General features: G+C 54.2%; 2 protein-coding genes and 1 long non-coding RNA gene across 5 annotated transcripts in view; all 3 read left to right on the top strand.

Annotated features, from left to right (window-relative positions):
• Positions 1–5,067, top strand: part of LOC132452161 (rho GTPase-activating protein 21) — a 48,316-nt gene extending 43,249 nt beyond the window's left edge. For all 3 annotated transcript variants that reach the window (XM_060044592.1, XM_060044591.1, XM_060044593.1), the window contains 2 exons: positions 733–764; positions 2,116–5,067. In XM_060044592.1, the coding sequence (XP_059900575.1) occupies positions 733–764; positions 2,116–3,774 (1,691 nt within the window). In that variant the 3' untranslated portion in view covers positions 3,775–5,067. The remainder of the gene's footprint in view (positions 1–732; positions 765–2,115) is intronic.
• Positions 5,068–6,480: 1,413 nt separating this feature from the next.
• On the top strand, positions 6,481–11,489 carry LOC132452910 (adhesive plaque matrix protein-like). Its single transcript, XM_060045745.1, has 4 exons — positions 6,481–6,497; positions 7,373–8,102; positions 8,196–11,014; positions 11,207–11,489. Exons 1-4 carry the CDS (start codon positions 6,481–6,483, stop codon positions 11,487–11,489), a joined length of 3,849 nt encoding a protein of 1,282 aa, XP_059901728.1.
• Positions 11,490–12,457: 968 nt separating this feature from the next.
• On the top strand, positions 12,458–14,364 carry LOC132452595 (uncharacterized). Its single transcript, XR_009524418.1, has 3 exons — positions 12,458–12,633; positions 13,472–14,013; positions 14,046–14,364. It is a non-coding gene; the product is annotated as an uncharacterized LOC132452595 (long non-coding RNA).
• The last annotated feature ends 1,786 nt before the right edge of the window (positions 14,365–16,150 follow it).

The raw sequence follows: 16,150 nt of genomic DNA, 5'->3' as shown, positions 1-16,150 counted from the left end.
GATGTTTGGCTCCGTTTCTAATTACTTCTTATGATCCTCAGACGGATCTGAACTCTGCTTACTCGGTGTAGCAGTTTAGCCATGGTAACGGCACATCCCAGGTGTGGAGAGTATTTTGAGGCGCAGCAGGGGAATGGACGGACTGTTTTGTGTTTTTACGTGTCGTCAGTCTCTCCTCTCCTCCTATTGGCCCTCCCCCGTACCCCTCCCCCACCTCCGTCACTTGTTGTGTTCGTTGGGTTTGCACCGTGGCCATCCGATCAAAGTCAGCGTCGTCGGTCGTTGTCGTGTCACTGTCGTCATGGCAACCCCTCCCTTCCCCCTGTCACTATGCCAGCAACAGCACCGCGATACCGGCTTGTCCACTGACTCTCACAGTGAATGAGGGCACGTACAACTGGGAAGGTTCTCGGTCTTTACATACTGCCGTGGTAACAAAGTCGCATGGCCTGCTTGTCTGTGATGTGTCGCGCGCATGCAGCTGCTCCCACGGCTCATCGGTCATCATCACTTTGCAATACTGCTTGTTCCTTGTCGCTCCACCTCCAGTTCTGTGACTCGTCTCCAAAACTCATCTTCCAGTGTCTTATTTGTCATTCTTTATTATTTCTCTCTGGTTGACGTCCTCATGTAACGCCTCCATCCCCTCCTCACCTGTTGAGTTAGTTTTTTCCTATTTGTTTCTCTATCGTATGCTAATTCCTCTTCCGCTTCTTTTTGTGTCCCTTACAGATTCAGCCACTAGTGACTCGGCTAAGTCCAAGGTAAGCAGGTGTACGGGTGTGCAGTGTACGGGGGGGAAACCCACTCAACCGTCCCACCTTTGAGTGGTGAGTGTAGGCTAACCGGGGAGATACACGACGGCGGCGGCGGCCTCGAACAATCCATCCGCACCGACTGCTAACCGCTAGCTCGCTAGTGCACATGTTTGCCTCACATTTATGACCCGAAACTAGGGCGGGGCCAGGGGGGGGGGGGGGGGGGGGGTAGCCGGAGCCTTGAGGCTTATTTATGGTTCCACGTCGAGGCAACGCAAGGGGGTTTACCCTTGCGACCCTCCTTGCGTCCACCGCAAGGGCCTGGCGTGCGCCCTCAAAACATGGTAACCTTGCGTCTAGGCGACGCAGCAGCGAGGGCTGTGATTGGTCCGCTCACTGAACCCCCGACGCAGAACCAAAACAGGTTCACGGCCGCGTCGAAGCGTCTGCGTGGTCGTTGCGTCGACGTGGAACCGACTGAGCCTTTGCAGTGGACTGGGATCAGATACGCTACACGTGAGAGCGGCTACAGGATGTCTCCATGGACTGTTGTGTCAGCGCCAGCCCTCCGCCGCCCGCCCCGCGTCCGCGTCCACACGGGCGCGTGGTGACCTGAAGCCAACGAAGCTTCCATTGCTGCGCTGTGCTGTGATGAGGCTGCCGCGGGGCCATCGCATGCTGCGCTACGCTAGCTACGCTCAGTGCTCTCCGGCTGCTAGGTGCTACTACTGTGCTGGGAGCGGTCAGTGGTCGCCCTGACACGCTGTTCTCTCTGCTGTGTGGAGCTGCCGAGGAGCAGCCCTGCAGCCGCTGGTCTGTACAGGCAGGCGGGACTCGCCAAACCAACCACTTCTGTTTGCTGCTCTGGACGCGCTGACTCTTCCACGGCCAGAGTTTTCATTGTTTTTCTGTTCTGCTCTCTCACCTCCCCTCTCCATCTCTCTCCTCATCACCCCTCTCTCTCTCTCTCTCTCTCTCTCTCTCTCTCTCTCTCTCTCTCTCTCTCTCTCTCTCTCTCTCTCTCTCTCTCTCTCCCGCCTCTCTCTCTCTCTCTCTCTCTCTCTCTCTCTCTCTCTCTCTCTCTCTCCCGCCTCTCTCTCTCTCTCTCCCGCCTCTCTCTCTCTCTCTCTCTCTCTCTCCCCCTCTCTCTCTCCCGCTCTCTCTCTCTCTCTCTCTCTCTCTCTCTCTCTCTCTCTCCCTCTCACTCCTCTCTCTCTCTCTCTCTCCCCCTCTCTCTCTCCCGCCTCTCTCTCTCTCTCTCTCTCTCTCTCTCTCTCTCTCTCTCTCTCTCTCTCTCTCCCCCTCTCTCTCTCCCGCCTCTCTCTCTCTCTCTCTCTCTCTCTCTCTCTCTCTGCAGGGTTCTTTGGGCCCAGGGAGGGAGGGGTGCAGCAGAGAGCTCCTAGTCTCCTCCATCTTTGCTGTGGCCAGCCGCAAGCGAAGGAAGTCCAAGGAGAAGCTGCCGCCTAGCAGCTCAGACGAGGACCTGGACGCCGTCCTCCCGGAGCCCGGCGCCGCTCAGACCCCCGACGGCCTCCTCCTCCCCCTCCACCAGGCCCCCCTGCAGGGCCCCGGGGCCCAGGACGGGGCCGCGGAGCAGGCGCGGGCCGAGGCCTGGAGGAAGGAGAACGGACGGAGCCTAGAGGTGACAAAGAAGGAGCACAGGAACTCCTTCTTCTCCCGGGCGCTGTCCCGACAGCCCTCGCCGTCCCCCTCGCCGTCCCCCAAGCCCCCGGGCGCGGCGGGCCCCGGGGCCAGAGCAGCAGCCACCGGCGCCAAGTCGTCGCTGTCGGACGAGACGGCCTCCGACCTCGGGACCGGCAGCTCCGGAGCCTCGGCGGCGGCGGCTGCAAGGTCGCGACCCAGGAAGTGGACGTTGGGGGCGTGGTCGGGCGGCGGCGGGGGGGCGGCGGCCGGCGCGGAGGTGAGCTCCATCACCTCGGACTACTCCACCACCTCCTCCGTCACCTTCCTGACGGGGGCGGAGTCGGGGGCGGAGTGCGGCGCCACGCCCGGCGGCGAGGAGGCGGACGACGAGCGCAGCGAGCTGCTCAGCGAGGGCCGGCCGGCGCTGGAGACGGACAGCGAGAGCGACTTCCCCGTGTTCGCGCCGCAGGGCGGCAGCAGCCAGTCCACGCCGCGGCCGGATGCGGCCGGGGGCCATCGGGGCGAGCGCGCGGCGGCGGCGGCGGCGGCGTTGGACGGCAGCGCGGCGGGCCAGCCGGAGACGCGGCGCCTTTTCTTCCCCACCCACCGGCTGACCGGGAGCGACGGGACGTCCCGCCGCCGCTCCCTGAGGCACAAGACGGACAGCGACTCCTCGGCGGAGGGCGTGGCCGGCGGCGGTGGCGAGGGGAGGGCCCGGCTGTCCGGCGTGCTGGATGTGATGAGGAAGGGCCGGTCGACGGGCAGCCTCAGCTCCTCGTCGCCGCGCAGCGAGTCGGAGCGCGCCCAGCCCACCTGGCGCATCAAGATCGCCGAGCGGCTGAAGCTCCGCCTGCGGACGGCCGTCGCCGACGACGACGCTGCCACCGCCGCCGCGCCGGGCGCCAAGGGCCATGCCCCCCCCGGGGGCCCCGAGGCCCGGGCCAAGAGGAAGAGCATCCGGCGCCGGCACACCATGGGCGGGCAGCGGGACTTCGCCGAGCTGGCCGTCATCAACGACTGGCGGGAGCAGGGGGGCGGCGACCAGGAGGCGGAGCTGTCCGCCTGCGAGCGGCTGAAGCCGGGCCGCGCCCACCGGGAGCTGACGCTGCGCGGCTGGCTGAGCGGGGAGCTGCGCGCCGCCCGCTGCCCCGCCCCGGCCCCCCAGGGCCGGGCGGCCGAGGCGGCCCCCAAGGCGCTCCCGGAGGAGGACGCGGCGGACCCCTCCTCGCCGCGGCCCGCCCCGACCAAGGAGCCCCCGGAGCGGCTCAACGGTGGGGGCGGCGGCCGGGCCGGCGCCGTGGCCGACGCCCACCCCCACAAACTGTCCGGGGCGCACGTGGTGGTCCGCTCGCGGTTCTATCAGTACCTGTGAGCGGGGGTGTGTGTGTGCATGTCTGCGTGTGTGTGGGGTTGGGGGGGCCTGTGAGAGGTCAGAGACTGGAACGGGATGGCTTTGTTTTCTTTTTTGTATTCTAGCGTTTTAGAGTTATTGCACAATATTTTTTCTACCGAGTATATATCCACCCTGTGTATATACTGTATGTTTGTACTGTACATAGTCCGTGTAGAGGCCCATGCGAACTGTCAGCTGAGATGAAGAGCGGTCGATTGTTTCGCTACGCCACGACACCACGATGATGATGAAGGAAAAATAGACACCCCCCCCCCCCCCCCATCAACGGCCGCCACGTCTTCCCGAACACGTTTACACTCTCTCCACGCCACACGGAGCAGAAGTGTGAACCTACCCTCCGGACTTTGAACACGGCGTGCCATAGGAGAGTTCCGTTTCTCCTCGTCCAATCGCAGTCTTGACGAGTTAGTCTCCAACCGGACGGCGGTGATACCCTCGTCACTATCCTGGCCGGTTTGAAGAATGTAGGACCTTTGCTTACGTCGATTCGTGCTCGTTTTCATCGTGACGACGGTGTTGTCGGGGGGCGACGCGTACGTTTCCGGTGTCTCTTTACTTGAATGTAGGTGCGCTCAAGGGCTGCTTGCTGTGCTGTGTACTATAGAAGGTTTATTTTTCTATTGTTTTATAGTACAGCCACAACAGACAGACACAAGCCCCGAGGACTGGAGTTATTTTATTAGTTGGACGAAAAATGATACGACCTTTTATTGAAATGTTGAAAACATGACGGTATGTTATTCTTGTTACACATATTTTTATTTCCGAATGCACAATCCAAAAATAGGACGTTTGAAAAGAAAATACAAATGTTTGATTTATTTTTAGTTTTATTACTTTAGCCCCAAAATAATAATAATAAAATGAAGAAAAGTGCCTATTTGGAATTGATTGTGTGTGAAAAATAAGTTTATTGTACGAGTCCCAATTGACACTAACTGAAAAAATATTTTGGAACACGAAAAAACGTTTATAATCATTCCGTATTTTTATGTTTAGAGATTTGAATGGCTGTTAAATTCTTACTAAAAGAGAACTCAACCAAAGCTGGAGGTCACATTACAACAATGATATGACATGTTTTTACAACCACAGTAATTGAGTGCATGGCTGCCGGCATCGCTGGGATTGACTGCAAGTTAACGGAAATCAAGAGACATGGCCTATGGAACTGCATGCAGCCGTGGGTTCTCGTCTGTGTACAGGCCCTCCCTGAAAAGACACTGGAAATAAATATACGTCTTTATAACATCACTGTGTCCGTGCTTTTAATCCAGTTCATCTGCCTTTTTGCAACAAAAATAAAATCCCATTTGACATCTGTTGTTTTGATGCCTAAAGTATCCAACCCCTTAATTAACACCCAATTCATGGAGGCTAACTGCTAAAATAAGCACTCGTTTGACATGTGCGTATATTTGTTTGCCGTTTCGATTAAGTCCACAACCCTTTACACAAAATTCTTCGTCATTCAAAAAAAATAAATAATAATAATTGACATGCCTTTATTTTGGCCGTATCAAAAGCATCAACAGCATACATTTCCTACAATTTCAGTACTCATTTTGCACATCAAATTATTTGGGAGGCGGTGTTGGTAACAATCTTACCATTTTTTCATATCCAGCCATCTGGCATGTGGTGGCCATGGATCTACTCAGGCAATTCACAAACAGGGTTGTGAGGTGGCAGAACGTTTCTCAGCACTTAAGTGAAAATTTCCATGGCAATACTATTACGATTACTATTTCACAAATGTGTGTGCTAAAAGTCGGCTTCTGTATTTAAGTAAAGGCGGGAAATACACACAAAATTTGATTGCAGATCTTGGAACATATTTTGGTTCAATGAATACAATTCCTCTTCTATCATGTGCATTGCATTCTTTTAGGATGTTCAGCCGTCAGCAGGATGTTGCAGGGGTTCAGATCAGGCGAGTTTGCTGGCAAATCAAACACAGTATTAATGAACCAGACTGAGAGACCACTAAATGGCTTAGGAAACCTTTTCAGGTATTTTGAGGTAATTAGCTGATTAGAGTGTAGTTTGTTACAATATTGGATTTTTTTTTTTATATTATAATTTTTTCTTAGTTAAGGAATTGTGGGTGTTCAAGAGCTTCAAGCAATAATGGAATGAATGAATATATAATACATGAGTTTCACTTTCTAAATTTAATTATTTAAATTAATCAACTTTTCCACAATATTCTAATTTAAGAGATTCACCTGTTAGTAGGCTACACGTTTTCTTGGCCAATAACGTAGCCAAAGGAAAAACCTTACAGCCTTTACCAATCACAACAGCATTTTATGCATTCCTTATCTTAGTTTCTGTTTAGGAATAAACCGGGTTTAAGTTGTGTACTGAAGGGTGACAAACATGCAAGTGTTGCTGTACATTTGCACTTGTTATTTGCTGACGCCTAGCGATTTAACCTAATCTAAAGATATGTAATATAAATATCTTAAACTGTATCATTGATTTGGACCTGTTCTGCTCCACCTGGTGCCTTCCATCCTTCCCCAGGCACAGTGATTAGGATTGAGATGCACCTTGTTTCAAACCAATCAGTGACAGAGAAGAATGTGATAAGATTGGTCTTTTCAGGTGAGTTGTAGTGGCAGGCTCACAGGTTTACCAAAGTTGTTCTCAACAGCAACCATGGCTTTTCTAATGAGGTAATTTCTTCATTCTGGAGTACATTATTCTGTTATTAATGAGTAGCATGGACATAATGAAACATTCTTAATTATCCACCAGGGTATTGCAATTGTCTCTTCTACTTGCTGTGGGGTGTCAAGTACATGGTGAGTTCAGGCTAAAGTATTCATTAAAACAGGCAGGTATCCATGTGCTAACCAGTATGCATAACAGCTTACAGGAATGTCTTTGCTGAGCCGGAGAAGCCTACCCATGGGCTGCATCAGGCTTCTAGCTATAAGCCCAAACAGCAGCAAATGCCTCGCTACAAGCCCAGCTACAAGCCCCAGCAGCATCTGCCTAGCTACAAGCCCCAGCAGCATCTGCCTAGCTACAAGCCCCAGAAGCAGCCGCCGAGCTACAAGCCCCAGCAAACTCGGCAGCAGCCTAGCTACAAGGCCAAGCCCCAGCAGCAGCAGCCACCTAGCTACAAGCCCCAGCAGCAGCAGCCGCCTAGCTACAAGCCCCAGCAGCAGCAGCCGCCTAGCTACAAGCCCCAGCAGCAGCAGCCGCCTAGCTACAAGCCCCAGCAGCAGCAGCCGCCTAGCTACAAGCCCCAGCAGCAGCCGCCTAGCTACAAGCCCCAGCAGCAGCAGCCGCCTAGCTACAAGCCCCAGCAGCCGCCTAGCTACAAGCCCCAGCAGCCGCCTAGCTACAAGCCCCAGCAGCCGCCTAGCTACAAGCCCCAGCAGCCGCCTAGCTACAAGCCCCAGCAGCAGCAGCAGCCGCCTAGCTACAAGCCCCAGCAGCAGCAGCAGCCACCTAGCTACAAGCCCCAGCAGCAGCAGCAGCCGCCTAGCTACAAGCCCCAGCAGCAGCAGCAGCCGCCTAGCTACAAGCCCCAGCAGCAGCAGCAGCCGCCTAGCTACAAGCCCCAGCAGCAGCAGCAGCCGCCTAGCTACAAGCCCCAGCAGCAGCAGCAGCCGCCTAGCTACAAGCCCCAGCAGCAGCCGCCTAGCTACAAGCCCCAGCAGCAGCAGCCGCCTAGCTACAAGCCCCAGCAGCAGCAGCCGCCTAGCTACAAGCCCCAGCAGCCGCCTAGCTACAAGCCCCAGCAGCCGCCTAGCTACAAGCCCCAGCAGCCGCCTAGCTACAAGCCCCAGCAGCCGCCTAGCTACAAGCCCCAGCAGCAGCAGCAGCCGCCTAGCTACAAGCCCCAGCAGCAGCAGCAGCCGCCTAGCTACAAGCCCCAGCAGCAGCCTAGCTACATGCAGCCCCAGCAGTCTGGCTACCAGCCCCAGCAGCCGCCGGCTGGCTACATGCAGCCGCCGGCTGGCTACATGCCGCCGGCTGGCTACATGCCGCCGGCTGGCTACAAGCCGAAGCCCCAGCAGCCTAGCTACAAGCCCCAGCAGCAGCCGCCGAGCTACAAGCCCCAGCCCAAGCAGCAGCAGCAGCAGCCGCCTAGCTACAAGCCCCAGCCCAAGCAGCAGCAGCCTAGCTACAAGCCCCAGCCCAAGCAGCAGCAGCCTAGCTACAAGCCCCAGCCCAAGCAGCAGCAGCCTAGCTACAAGCCCCAGCAAACTCAGCAGCCGCCTAGCTACAAGCCCCAGCAGCCGCCTAGCTACAAGCCCCAGCAGCAGCAGCCGCTTAGCTACAAGCCCCAGCAGCAGCAGCAGCCGCTTAGCTACAAGCCCCAGCAGCAGCAGCCGCCGCCTAGCTACAAGCCCCAGCAGCAGCAGCCGCCGCCTAGCTACAAGCCCCAGCAGCAGCAGCCGCCGCCTAGCTACAAGCCCCAGCAGCAGCAGCCGCCTAGCTACAAGCAGCAGCAGCAGCCGCCTAGCTACAAGCAGCAGCAGCAGCCGCCGCCTAGCTTCAAGCCCCAGCCGCCGCCTAGCTACAAGCCCCAGCCCAAGCAGCAGCCGCCTAGCTACAAGCCCCAGCCCAAGCAGCAGCAGCCTAGCTACAAGCCCCAGCAAACTCAGCAGCCGCCTAGCTACAAGCCCCAGCAAACTCAGCAGCAGCCGCCTAGCTACAAGGCCCAGCAGCAGCAGCCGCCTAGCTACAAGCCCCAGCAGCAGCAGCCGCCTAGCTACAAGCCCCAGCAGCAGCAGCCGCCTAGCTACAAGCCCCAGCAGCAGCAGCCGCCTAGCTACAAGCCCCAGCAGCAGCAGCCGCCTAGCTACAAGCCCCAGCAGCAGCAGCCGCCTAGCTACAAGCCCCAGCAGCAGCAGCCGCCGCCTAGCTACAAGCCCCAGCAGCAGCAGCAGCCGCCGCCTAGCTACAAGCCCCAGCAGCAGCAGCAGCCGCCGCCTAGCTACAAGCCCCAGCAGCAGCAGCCGCCTAGCTACAAGCCCCAGCAGCAGCAGCCGCCTAGCTACAAGCCCCAGCAGCAGCAGCCGCCTAGCTACAAGCCCCAGCAGCAGCAGCCGCCTAGCTACAAGCCCCAGCAGCAGCAGCCGCCTAGCTACAAGCCCCAGCAGCAGCAGCAGCCGCCTAGCTACAAGCCCCAGCAGCAGCAGCAGCCGCCTAGCTACAAGCCCCAGCAGCAGCAGCAGCCGCCTAGCTACAAGCCCCAGCAGCAGCAGCAGCCGCCTAGCTACAAGCCCCAGCAGCAGCAGCAGCAGCCGCCTAGCTACAAGCCCCAGCAGCAGCAGCAGCAGCCGCCTAGCTACAAGCCCCAGCAGCAGCAGCAGCCTAGCTACATGCAGCCCCAGCAGCAGCAGCAGCCTAGCTACATGCAGCCCCAGCAGTCTGGCTACCAGCCCCAGCAGCCGCCGGCTGGCTACATGCCGCCGCCGGCTGGCTACATGCCGCCGGCTGGCTACATGCCGCCGGCTGGCTACATGCCGCCGGCTGGCTACAAGCCGAAGCCCCAGCAGCCTAGCTACAAGCCCCAGCCCAAGCAGCAGCAGCAGCAGCCGAGCTACAAGCCCCAGCCCAAGCAGCAGCAGCAGCAGCAGCAGCCGAGCTACAAGCCCCAGCCCAAGCAGCAGCAGCAGCCGCCGAGCTACAAGCCCCAGCCCAAGCAGCAGCAGCAGCCTAGCTACAAGCCCCAGCCCAAGCAGCAGCCGCCTAGCTACAAGCCCCAGCAGCAGCAGCCGCCTAGCTACAAGCCCCAGCAGCAGCAGCCGCCTAGCTACAAGCCCCAGCAGCAGCCCCAGCAGCAGCCGCCTAGCTACAAGCCCCAGCAGCAGCCGCCTAGCTACAAGCCCCAGCCCAAGCAGCAGCCGCCTAGCTACAAGCCCCAGCCCAAGCAGCAGCCGCCTAGCTACAAGCCCCAGCAAACTCAGCAGCCGCCTAGCTACAAGCCCCAGCAGCAGCAGCCGCCTAGCTACAAGCCCCAGCAGCAGCAGCCGCCTAGCTACAAGCCCCAGCAGCAGCAGCCGCCTAGCTACAAGCCCCAGCAGCAGCAGCCGCCTAGCTACAAGCCCCAGCAGCAGCCCCAGCAGCAGCCGCCTAGCTACAAGCCCCAGCAGCAGCAGCCGCCTAGCTACAAGCCCCAGCAGCAGCCGCCTAGCTACAAGCCCCAGCAGCAGCAGCAGCCGCCTAGCTACAAGCCCCAGCAGCAGCAGCCGCCTAGCTACAAGCCCCAGCAGCAGCAGCCGCCTAGCTACAAGCCCCAGCAGCAGCCGCCTAGCTACAAGCCCCAGCAGCAGCAGCCGCCTAGCTACAAGCCCCAGCAGCAGCAGCCGCCTAGCTACAAGCCCCAGCAGCAGCAGCCGCCTAGCTACAAGCCCCAGCAGCAGCAGCCGCCTAGCTACAAGCCCCAGCAGCAGCAGCCGCCTAGCTACAAGCCCCAGCAGCAGCAGCCGCCTAGCTACAAGCCCCAGCAGCAGCAGCCGCCTAGCTACAAGCCCCAGCAGCAGCAGCCGCCTAGCTACAAGCCCCAGCAGCAGCAGCCGCCTAGCTACAAGCCCCAGCAGCAGCAGCCGCCTAGCTACAAGCCCCAGCAGCAGCAGCCGCCTAGCTACAAGCCCCAGCAGCAGCAGCAGCCTAGCTACAAGCCCCAGCAGCAGCCTAGCTACATGCAGCCCCAGCAGTCTGGCTACCAGCCCCAGCAGCCGCCGGCTGGCTACATGCCGCCGGCTGGCTACATGCCGCCGGCTGGCTACATGCCGCCGGCTGGCTACATGCCGAAGCCCCAGCAGCCTAGCTACAAGCCCCAGCAGCAGCCGCCGAGCTACAAGCCGAAGCCCCAGCAGCCTAGCTACAAGCCCCAGCCGCCGAGCTACAAGCCCCAGCCCAAGCAGCAGCCGCCGAGCTACAAGCCCCAGCCCAAGCAGCAGCCGCCGAGCTACAAGCCCCAGCCCAAGCAGCAGCCGCCGAGCTACAAGCCCCAGCCCAAGCAGCAGCCGCCGAGCTACAAGCCCCAGCAAACTCAGCAGCCGCCGAGCTACAAGCCCCAGCAAACTCAGCAGCCGCCTAGCTACAAGCCCCAGCAGCAGCAGCAGCCGCCTAGCTACAAGCCCCAGCAGCAGCAGCAGCCGCCTAGCTACAAGCCCCAGCAGCAGCAGCCGCCGCCTAGCTACAAGCCCCAGCAGCAGCAGCCGCCGCCTAGCTACAAGCCCCAGCAGCAGCAGCCGCCGCCTAGCTACAAGCCCCAGCAGCAGCAGCCGCCGCCTAGCTCCAAGCCCCAGCAGCAGCAGCCGCCGCCTAGCTCCAAGCCCCAGCAGCAGCAGCCGCCGCCTAGCTCCAAGCCCCAGCAGCCGCCGCCTAGCTCCAAGCCCCAGCAGCAGCAGCCTAGCTACATGCAGCCCCAGCAGCCTGGCTACCAGCCCCAGCAGCCGCCGGCTGGCTACATGCAGCCCCAGCAGTCTGGCTACCAGCCCCAGCAGCCGCCGGCTGGCTACATGCAGCCCCAGCAGTCTGGCTACCAGCCCCAGCAGCCGCCGGCTGGCTACATGCAGCCCCAGCAGTCTGGCTACCAGCCCCAGCAGCCGCCGGCTGGCTACATGCCGCCGGCTGGCTACATGCCGCCGGCTGGCTACAAGCCTAAGCCCCAGCAGCCTGGCTACAAGCCGCAGTAACGCAGAATTTGTACCTTATGAAGATTACGCTGAGTACATTATCTTCATTGAAAAGACCCGCATCAAATCCTGCAAGAATGAAGTGGTCCATAACTGTGCAAATGTATTAAGAGTTCCTGCAACGACATGGATATACTGTCCAAATGTGATATGTCTACAGCAAAATAATAAAACAATGAAACTTATCAGTTTGACATTGTCTTTTTGGTAATTGGCTAGGCTGAATGGCAGCAGAAAATGTGGACACCCATTTTGATACCTTTTCAGATGGAGCTGCTTTGACTGCCCAACTGCAACTGGTCTTAAAATGTTTGTAGATCTTGTATCTAGCTACCAGCCGCAACATCAGCTTCCTGAATACCAGCAGCAGCTACTAGCAGCAGCCTCCTAATACTATAAAACATGGTCATGTTTTCGTTTTGAAATGTCATTTCAGAATTCTACATTTTTAATGTTCAGATTCAGATGCAAACATTCAATTGGGTTACCCATGGTCAAAAGTTTTCAAACGGAGCACCAAATCCCAGCTGTACCAGAGCATTCAATTGACGGGCCTAATGCTCCACCACTAGAGGGAGGCTCCACTGCCTCTAAACTCCTTGAGACACTTTGCTATAGAATAGACCACAGGTGTATAGCATACTGGGTACTGGCCTTGACCCCTAAGTCACCTGCTAACTGCATCCCTTACTTTAGTTATTCTGCCTCCTAATTGATCATTGTATATTTCAATGCCCACTATCACGTGCATACCACTATTGGGGCGGGGCAACAATTCACCAAATCCATATGGGGGGGGGTTGTTCTTGTGGGCAGCAGGTACACCAGACACACAAATTGGAAGCTTGCAATGCATATTTAATTGTAGACAAATAGTCAATACACACTCAGGAGGAGGAATGACCTCTCACACATGATCAATTAATGAATATGCTACTTGCACAAGCACTTCCTGATTCGCCGTAATACAGCTCATCAGCTTCCGGTTCCAATATGGCAACGTTCTACACCCGGTGTTTACAGGAGCTGCCGACAATAAATATCACAGATGTGCATCGTTTATGTCGGGAAACAAAAACTCCGACAAGCAAATTGGAGAAGGGGTTAAGGCTGTATGCTTCGACCTACATTCACAGCTACGAAGGTAAGAAAACGACGTCTAACAGACGCTAGCTACTGTCAAAGTCTAATCTGTCAGTTAACTGTCACTGTCGAACGTGTATTACGATGCAGAAACAGCAAACGCCAACAAGATTTCTTAACGAGTGTTTTATATCAGCCTTGATGTTTGCCTGTTGTGTTGACTAATAATAGTTTAAGTATAACCACGGCTGTGTATATAAAAGTAGTCATATAAAAGTAACATTACTTAGCTACCTAACGTTTCTTTCCATGTAGTAACATGTTATTGATGTGATGATGCGAGTAACCCAGTACAATTGAAGCTTAATGAATTTGTATGTGTTATTTCATTCAGGGTCCAATAAAGACAAGCTGACAGTGCAGGTCAGCGTGAGAGCCTTGTGCTACAGGTCGATGGGGAAGAGCGAGGCACCACAGTTTGAGTCTAGGCAGGAAGCTGTGTTCATCCCTGTTCAGTGGTGTTTGTTCAGTTAAGCAGTAGCTAAGTGTAGTCCTCAAGGGCCACCAACTTGAATGTTTTTCATGTCTCCCTGTTTTTCACACACAATTTAATATAGTCAAGGTAATGAGTATAAGGCTACAACTTTTCAATAAACAAGATATTTATTGTTGTTTGCACAGCAGAAGTACAGGTACATTGGAATAATTGTGATTCTTGGAGTCCGCTTTAAAAAAAAAACCACATCTTTATTTAAAGAGGGAGAGAATATAACAGTAAGCATTCAGGGTGGTAGGCTTTTTCTAGCACAGTTGAAATACTTACCTTCATAAGAAACAAGTTGTTTTTTACACCCATGATGCTGAGGTTATATTTCTAATGATTTGCCTTTTTCTCTTAGATCAAGCTTTGTGATTCATCAGCCAAGGGATGAAAAAAAGAAAGAGTTAATCTATGGGCTGGAACAGCTGTCTCTGAGAGGAAAAGAAAAAAAGTATAGCTCAAAAACAATGGCAATGCAATGGCATCACGTATAATTACATCTGTAACTACTTATAAAGTACTGTTGATGCACGTGCAGGTGCGACCACTTCTTTTTTCTGGGCAGCTGATTTGGCTCTGGAAACACGGACCATCTTGTAGAGACAAGGCTCAATCAAAGACCAAAAAGCTATCAGATGGTTGTAGCTGGCAAATCTATTCACAAAAGACATTGCATAAAAATGTTCAATTCGAAGTGTACATCAAAAGTATACATTGTTACCAAAATAATGTCAACAGTAACTACTAAGATTAAGATTTTATCGTGTATATATAATATATATATAAATATGTAGCAGGGTGACCTGTATTTCTCCCATATATCTGTTTCAGCCTCAGTCACCTCCCTTTTACCTGTATTGTGACTTGTGCCACTACGCAACGGTTGCTCTACCGGATGGCGTCTTAACTAATCCCTGGCACTCCGCTGACAGGTTTGTTTAGTTTCCTCTTTGGGTGCAGTTCAATAACTGCCCCAAATTCCTGTAAGACAACCTGATGTGTGTGGATATCCAATGCCCTAATGTGTTCTCTGTGCTCTCTTTTTAGAGTAGTGTTCCTGTCCGGGCCGTATCTTTGGGAGGCGCGGTTTGGTGGTTTGCCGTGTACTTGTATGTAGATAAGTAGGGTGTTACCTGCTCAATTCATACATTTTTACAATTGTTTATTAATAGTATTTTGTTCTAGGACCAGCATTGGTGGAGTTGGAGACGGTCACATTCTGGCGCTGGCGCTTCAGTGCTCCTATTTTTATCTCATAATAACATGACTTTTTTCAACCATTTAAAAATAAACTTTGTAGACTTGAACTGGAAACGCGTCTCTGTAAGTCTTTACACAAATCTGTATTATAAATGTTGTTTGTTTTTGTACTATTGGTGCGGTCACATTCATATAAATTCTGATAAGACATGGACATCCCCAACTCCAATTACACCATCTCTCAACATGCCACTACTTGTGTGCTATTAATCATTCACATAGACCTATTAAGAAATAATTTGGTACAGTACTATAAATTAATCTGTAACGTAAAGCTATTTTCTAACCAACAATGTCCCTGACTGACACATATCCCCGTCACGTAGGGACTAGGCTAATAACAGACTAATACAAAAAATGTGACTGTGAAAAAGTGACTTCCCTTGTGTAAATTCGGATGTCTGCGTCGGAGCCAGCAAACGCTGCAGTCCAAACTCTCGCTGGAGACGTAACTCCTGTAGCTCCTTTCTCAGCTCCTGTACTTCATTTGAGACGCTTTCAACAGCGGATGCGGACATATCCATGGCAGTCGTTTCAGAGACAGAGCAGTAGTCTTGATCGTTGAAAAGGAGATCAACTTCATCTTCCGGAGGGGCAGTTTCGACGAACCGATCCACTCTCCCACACGCCGCGCCTTGGGGTTTCGACTTTATACTGGTTCCACTCAAAAAGGGTCGCTACGGCACCTTTTGTAAGTCTCCTTCGACCCTGAAAAGTAATTGGCTCAATCATCTTGTCAGAACTAAAGTGTCTGCTACAGACCTTAGAGTGAGTGGTGATGACATATTTATCCCGGCTATGTTTACAATCCATTGACTCCTCACGTCGGTTTGGCTTGGAAAGCCATGGAAACTAAATCCCTTTGGATTTGGCTGATGCTGTACAGTGAGGGACACAGCAGTGATCGTAGGTTTCTCCTGCCTATAAAAACGAACCGTTTTTAAATGTTTGCGGCCTTGATTCATGTCTAAAGTATATCAACGTCAGCTGGCTAGCGCGATAAACACACAGACCGGAACCGGCCGAGCTGTATTATTTGAAACAGGAAGTACGTCCTATTGTATCCTCTGCAATAAGGGCATCAATAGTGTAATGCTTGAAAAATACCCGGGTAAGTTACCTATATTCCATGTTCACATGAATAGTTTGAAATGTTTTTAGTTTTTTTCAAAGTAAAACTCTCTTAAAGTAAATCATATATGTCGCTATAACCCATACAGAGGCCGGATGTTGTATCATTCGTGCACCTGACAATCGACGAACAAAGGATGCAATGCTGTGGGATTCAGATTCATCCAGACTTAAAAAGCATCGTTCCACGGGAAAAGTTTCTTGACAACAAGAACAACAAGGCCCAGCTCATTCTGCTCTGCTGAGACCTTCCACAGAGGTAGGATCAGTGTTCAACTATGTTCTGATGATGCTGACACCTCCATCGTGTCTGCAGCACTAAATGAGGCAATAGAGTCCTGTTGAGGTGAGGGCTGAGGACACAGACGTCCTGGTTATGCTGGTCCATCATATGGCAAACCACCCGGTCTTCCTCACGACAGCTAAAGATACATCTTATGATGTCGGAAAGATTCGAGAGGCACTCCCGGAGAGGTACCGTCATACCTTATATTCCTACATAGCTTCTCTGGCTGTGATACCTTATCAGCCATTTCTGGGTTTAGCAAACCAACTTTGCTCAGCAAGCTCTGCAAGACTGACAAATCAGAGCGGGCCATGGATGTGTTCAGTGACATCAAAGCCAAGAAAAGTGACATCATCAAAG

This window comes from Gadus macrocephalus, chromosome 23 (genome assembly GCF_031168955.1).
Source record: "Gadus macrocephalus chromosome 23, ASM3116895v1".
NCBI classification, from domain to species: Eukaryota; Metazoa; Chordata; class Actinopteri; order Gadiformes; family Gadidae; genus Gadus; species Gadus macrocephalus.
Note: the sequence above shows the minus strand (reverse complement) of the source record. Positions and strands in the feature narration are given on the sequence as shown.

Excerpts from the sequence above, each read along its gene's own strand:
- LOC132452910 (XM_060045745.1), top strand. Across the intron at positions 8,103-8,195 it reads GCTACAAGCCCCAGCAGCAG|CAGCAGCCGCCGCCTAGCTA; the intron begins CAGCCGCTTAGC and ends AAGCCCCAGCAG. Across the intron at positions 11,015-11,206 it reads CCCCAGCAGCAGCAGCCGCC|CTACATGCAGCCCCAGCAGC; the intron begins GCCTAGCTACAA and ends GCAGCAGCCTAG.